Source organism: Molothrus ater, chromosome 12 (assembly GCF_012460135.2).
Source record: "Molothrus ater isolate BHLD 08-10-18 breed brown headed cowbird chromosome 12, BPBGC_Mater_1.1, whole genome shotgun sequence".
In the NCBI taxonomy this organism is placed as follows: Eukaryota; Metazoa; Chordata; class Aves; order Passeriformes; family Icteridae; genus Molothrus; species Molothrus ater.
In genome coordinates, this window is record NC_050489.2 from 13,327,729 (window position 1) to 13,333,776 (window position 6,048).

The window sequence follows — 6,048 nt, forward strand, 5'->3', positions numbered from 1 at the left end:
AAGCAAAAACATCTCTTGCTACTGTGAGAAAGATGTGCCACTACTGCTGTTACCAACGTCTCTGTGTGTGCCTGCTCCAGTCTGCACAAGCAGCTGCAGTGGGAGGCAAAGCAGGGAAAGCAAAGCAGATGGGGATGTGAGGGGCTGTGGGAGGATGTGTGCCATATCAGGCTGTTCCCTAGGGTGGAAGGCGTGGAAGAGCTGCATCTCTGAGCAGCGCCTGAGGCTTCCCTGCACCAGCTACTGCCATCCCCCGTGGCCAAGCCCTTTGCTGCAAGCATGGACATCGTGGAGAGGGTCCTGTCTGTGGCCCAGGCCATCCATGCCCAATTCGAGCAGGTGAAGTGCTGCAAGCACCAGTGCCAGCGCCTCGTGGAGCGCATCCAGATTCTGCTGGAGCCCGTGAGGATCCTCAGGGCTCAGCCACGACAGCACATCTCCCACCACGAAGAGGAACTGATGAAAAAGCTGCTCCAGGCCCTGGAGGAAGCCCAGAAACTGGTGATGAAATACAGCCAGACCAGCTGGATCCAGAAGTTCCTGCGAGCCCGAAGTACTGGTGAGGAGTTTGTCTGGGTGAACGAAAGCCTGGAGGACATTGCCCAGGGGCTCTCCCTCCTGCTGCAGGCAGAGCAGAAGCAGGCTTTCCTGGAAGCTTTCCAGTCAAAGACGTGTCGCAGGCAGGATGCCGAGGACCTGAGGGATGACAGAGCTTTCTTGGACCAGGTGATTGCAAGTGAGTGCATTTAGCAAACCCTCCTAACCTGTGACTGGTGGTTGGCCCCTCTCTCCAGCTGTTACCAAGCTCTGGCCTGATGGCCATGAGGGGCCATTTAAACCATGAAAGAAACAAACCACACAGTCATGCTTGTTCATCCAGTGGCCCAACCTCTCCTCGTTTCTCTCCCTAGGTACTGAGGAGCCCAAAGATGTTCTTGAGGAGATCTACATCGACAGGGAATGTATGGAGAGCAAGATGGACTGGATGAAAAGCGAGCTGAACAAAGTCATTCGTGAGATGGAGCGTAAGTCGATGTCACACCACCTCACCCTGTGCACTGTGTCCTTTCCCCCCAAGCCCTGCCTAATGTGTCCCTTGTTCCCTTCTGGCACGTGGTGGGAGCAGGCTTGAAGAAGGTCAACGTTGGTAAAAGAGAAGACATCACTGAGATCAAGCGAGACCAGCTCACCTTCCACAGGCACCTGCAGGACACAGACAGCTACGACCTTTACGAGGGCGAGTACCTCAAGTACCCCGTTGCCATCAAAACCTTCAAGAGGCCACTGACCACTGACCCAGCGTGAGTTGTCCTGGGTGGGAACGAGTGTGGCCCCAGGAGGGTGGCACAGCACTGTGCCATGCCTTGTTCCAGGGATCTCACCACACTATCCATTTCCACAGCAAGGTGAGAGACATCTTTGAGAAGGAGATTCAGACCCTGAAGAAGTTTGAGTCTCCAAACATCCTTCGCATGTACGGGATCTGCATTGAGGAGAATGGTAGGGGTGTCACATTAATGTCACCCTTTTCCTCCCCTGCCATCCCCAGTGCTGGCTGGTGGCACGTGCCTTGTTGTGGTCCCCTCCCAGGAGGTGGCACAAGGCAGGATGATTTTGCCTTGCAGATGGGAGCCCCTGCTTCTCCATCGTCATGGAGTACTGCAAGCACGGGACGCTGCGGGACGTGCTGAACAAGCAGCAGAACCTCTCCTGGGACATCCGCATTCGGATGGCCCTGGGAGCTGCCAGAGGCCTTTACAGGTGAGCACCTGTGTAATCAGAGTAACTTCACCTGATCATCCAAAAGCTGAGTGCAGCTTCCTGGTATCTCAGAGTAAGCCGTGGTTTCCTGTTAGACACTGATTCCCAGTGACACCACCTTGGGACCCTGGGATGGGAGGCTGGTGTAGGGGTAGGGAGTGGATTTGGATGCAAAAGCTCCCATCTACCCTGGGCACTGTCCCCTACATCTGGCTTCAAGGCTGCAAAAGCCTGGAAGGGGGAAATCCCCTTCCCCAGATTCACAGGGCAGATTTGGAAGTGCCCTGCAGCATGGCAGCTCTCCTTACAGGTCCTGCTCATCCACAAGGCTCGTACTTTGCCCTGCTGGAAAGCTTGGCTTGGCAGGGGTGATCCACCAAGACAGGCAGAGAGCTGCTGGCTTCTCTGATTGCATGTCAGTCATTCCCTCCACAGCAGGAGAGGGCACCAAGGTGGGCATGGGTCAGTCCTTCATCATCCTCATCCTCATGTGTTGCCCTTGGTTCCATCCATCTGCAGGTTGCACCAGACAGGGGAGAAGTCCCGACTCCACGGCTGCATCTGCAGCAGCAAGTTCCTGGTGGCTGGGGATTACTGTGTGAAGGTAAGCAACACACTTGGAGATGCTTCTGGGAGTTTTAAATGGTTTTGTGGATGTCTCCCTCCACCAACACTGAAGGGAATTGTGATGGTCCAGGATAAAATGGGGTAGTGGCACCTCCTCCATGACTTTAGGCACTTAAACCTCCCTATCTTGGTCTTATCATCAGCAAAGTGAGTGCCCCTAAAGCATCCAGCCTGGGATGAGCTGAAGCTGGGGCAATTCACCTTCACCTCTGGTTTTGCTTGCAGGAAGGGACCCGTGCTGGGCAGCACACACAGCTGCACTCCAGCCTTTGCTGCCCAGGGCATCTCGCTCTGTTTTCTCCATCTTGGGCCAGTCTAGCTGCACCACAGGTTTCTACTTCTCCTTTTCTCTCTCTCATTCTCTCAATCAGCTGTCAGGATTTGAGCTGTGTGAAACAGAATCATCCATCAAGAGGAAAGCCAAGAAGGACTGGAAGCAAGTCTCTATGTTGGCCTACATTGCTCCAGAGAACCTGAAAGACATCAACTACCCTTACAAGAGTCCCTGTGAAATATACAGGTGTGTCTGTCCCTCCCAGGAGATGCCTGTGAGCAGGCAGGTGTCTGGCAGAGAGGCTGCTGAGCTATGGAAGGAGGCCAGGTTTTATCAGGCACACCACAGATGCTTCCAGTTGGCATAGCCCAGCAGTCCTCTCCACTAGAAGGGAGGAATACATGGTGGAATGAATACTGAGACTCCTGCTTGTCTCCTTACAGCTTTGGGATCGTTCTGGCAGAGATTGCAACCTCCAAAATCCCATTTGAAGGTGAGACAGGAGTATCTGGTTCCCTGCATAAAAGCCTCATGGCACAGTGTGGTTCCTTCCCGGCACTGGATGCTCCCTGCTCCTTCCCTGAGCATCCCAGGCAGGTGCCAGTGGCAGTGCCTGGTGTGTCTGACAGCTTCTCCTGAAACTCCAATATAGCAAAGTACAGCTTGCAGTACTTTAGCAACCTGCTTAAACCACAAACAAACATGCAAATAATTTTTGTTTCTATTGGATGGTCATGGGCAGTTAAGCATAAACACAATCTTGCTCTATTGAAGCCCAACAGTGTCACACCAAATACAGTGGATTCATTGCAGATGGAGTTTGGGTCACTTCCCTGCTGGCTTCTCCCTGCCACAGGCTGCAGGCAGGCTCTTGGCATGGCTTTGTGCTGGGTTCCCTCCCCAGCACCCTCCTGTGGCAGCAGAGCTCCATCCTGACACTCCTGTTTGCACTTGTTGTCCAGGCTGCACTCCTGAGGAGATCGTGGAGAAAATCTGCAATCACCATTACTGGGACCCTCTTGGGGAAGATTGTCCCGAAGATCTGAGGAAAATCATTGAGCAGTGCCAGGCCTTTGACCCTTCCCAGCGCCCTTCTGCCGAGGGTGAGTGTCCCAGACACCTGCTCCACAGGCCCTGTGCATCCCTCATCAGCTGCTTCAGCAGGCAGTTTGCCCCTTATTTCCCAAAGAATTTGCCCGGCTTTGTGTTTTGGGGTCCTGCCTTGACCTTCCTTTTTATGCTAACAAGTCCCCCAGTTCCAGACCTCACACACTGACATTTGTTTACCCATGCCATGACAATAATCTCCAGGCTGTTTGTTTATTTGGTGTCACATAAAAGTTGGTTTTTCTATAGACAAGCAGGAGCAGGAAGTCGAGGTCTGTGAGTTAAATCCCTACTCAGGTCCTGCAGATCCCATAAGCTGGAGGAGCAGCCACAACACTCTGCAGGAACATTTCCTGCCTTGGGCTTTAGCAGTAAATTACAGTCTTGGGCATTGCTCTATGACAGGGAAGTTTTCACTGTCTCTGAAGCTGGGTTGTGTCTGATCAGACAAGTAACTGTTCTCCATCAGGAGATGCAACAGCAACATCAGGAAATTATAGAGGAATGTTTCTGGTATGTTTGAAGTCACAGAGCTCATATCCTTCCCTTGGTTCATCTGTCTAAGGGGAGAAAACTTCCTTCAATTTCATGCACTCCATCCTATGGGACCAGATCCATACAAGAGATGTGGGAAATGTGCCCAAGAAACCACTGAGTGTCACATCTGTGTGCTTCCATTTCCCACCAGCACCTCCCTGGCACAGAAAGAGAAGAGAAAATTCCAAAAGATCATTAGGGATGTTGACAAAGTCACATTGAGGAAACAGGATGGCTTTATTACCCTAATATGACCCTAATCCAACACCTACCACTGTGTGGTGCTGAGCTGGAAGGACAGTTTATTGCAGCTGTTCACAAGGGTATTTACACAAACACAGCTACTTGTCTTTGTGTGCTGGGCTGTCCGCTCAGGCTGTCCCCTGCTAACCCCTGCCCCTTTGTGCTGGCCCCAGGAGACGGTGACTCCATGTCCTGATCCTCATCAGTGAGGGAAAGCCTCTTCTCATCTGTTAAAAAACCCCAATAAGCCCACCACAAATCTCTGTGTTGGTTAATGCCATGCTTGTGTTTTGCAGAGATTGTGGACTCGCTGGCTGACCTGGAGAAAAGAAGGAACCAAGGAAGTTAACCAAGGAAAAGGGGGCTGGATGACCAGGAGCAAGCCCAGGGGTGCCACTGGCCCCTCTTCCCTCTGCAGAGACTGGTGGCTCAGTGCTCCTGTGTTTGTGTCTGTGTGTGACACAAACCCAGGGCTCCTGTTTGTGTCTGTGTGTGACACAAACCCAGGGCTCCTGTTTGTGTCTGTGTGTGACACCTTCCCCTGGCAAAGGGGCCATGCCTGGGCGGCCTTGGAGGCAGCGGGGAGAGAGGTGACTTGAAGAGAGGCTGCCAAGAAGCCAAGGGGGAGTAGAGGGATGGAACAACCGAGGGATGGAACTCAGCTTCTTTTATGACAAAAGACTGAGGGAGTTGAACCTGTTCAGCCTCGAGAAGAGACGACTGAGAGGGGACCCCATCAGTGCCTGTCCCTGTTTGAAGAGAGGCTTCAGACGATGGACCGGGCTCTGCTGGGTGGAGCCCAGCCATAGACAAGAGCCAAGGGGCAGAAAATGATACATGGGAAATCCCACTCGGATATGAAGAACTTCTTTACTGTTGGGTGATCATACACTGGAACATTGCCCAGAGCAGGTGTGGAGTTTCCCTCACTGGCGATAGTCCAGAAACATCTGGATGCAATGCTGTGAAAGTGCTCTGGGACAATCCTGCTTGAGCAGGGAGCTGGGAGCACAGGACTCACCCTGCTCCCTTCCAACCTGACCCATCCCGCCATTCTCCCCGCCTCTGCCCACGGAGGCGCCGGGGCCCGGCTACACCGGGGCCATCTCCAGCTCTCCTGGGCTCCCCCCGGTTCCCCCCAAATGCTTTCCGGTTCCGCTCGGCTCACCTCGGGGTTCTCCCTGGTTTTCCCCGGTTCCCCCCGGTTCTCCCGCGCTCACCCCGGGCCCGCCCCGCCGCCGTGGAGAGGCCCCGCCCACCTCCCCCGGTTTGAATGAACTTGTGTTCCCGCTCTTTTCTAACGCGGCGTCTCCGCCAATGAAAACTCGCTCCCCTGCTCTTGCCCCGCCCCCTATGCCGTCAGAAGTCTCGTTGCCCAATCAGCTGGCCTTCACTGCGGCGCTTTGACCAATCAGAGCACGCCGTACGTCCCTGCTTCTCGCCCCGTCCCTCCCAGTTCCGTTGAACAGACGGTCAGAGCGATTGGCCAATGAAAAAGT

The 6,048-nt window shown here is 53.7% G+C and overlaps 1 protein-coding gene across 1 annotated transcript; it reads left to right on the forward strand.

The window, feature by feature from the left end:
• Positions 1 to 279: 279 nt before the first annotated feature.
• Positions 280 to 4,898, forward strand: MLKL (mixed lineage kinase domain like pseudokinase). Its single transcript, XM_036390514.1, has 10 exons — positions 280 to 736; positions 912 to 1,025; positions 1,127 to 1,301; positions 1,403 to 1,500; positions 1,626 to 1,761; positions 2,281 to 2,365; positions 2,760 to 2,908; positions 3,106 to 3,155; positions 3,625 to 3,765; positions 4,846 to 4,898. The coding sequence occupies exons 1-10, from the start codon at positions 280 to 282 to the stop codon at positions 4,896 to 4,898; spliced, it is 1,458 nt and encodes a 485-aa protein (XP_036246407.1).
• Positions 4,899 to 6,048: the final 1,150 nt, after the last annotated feature.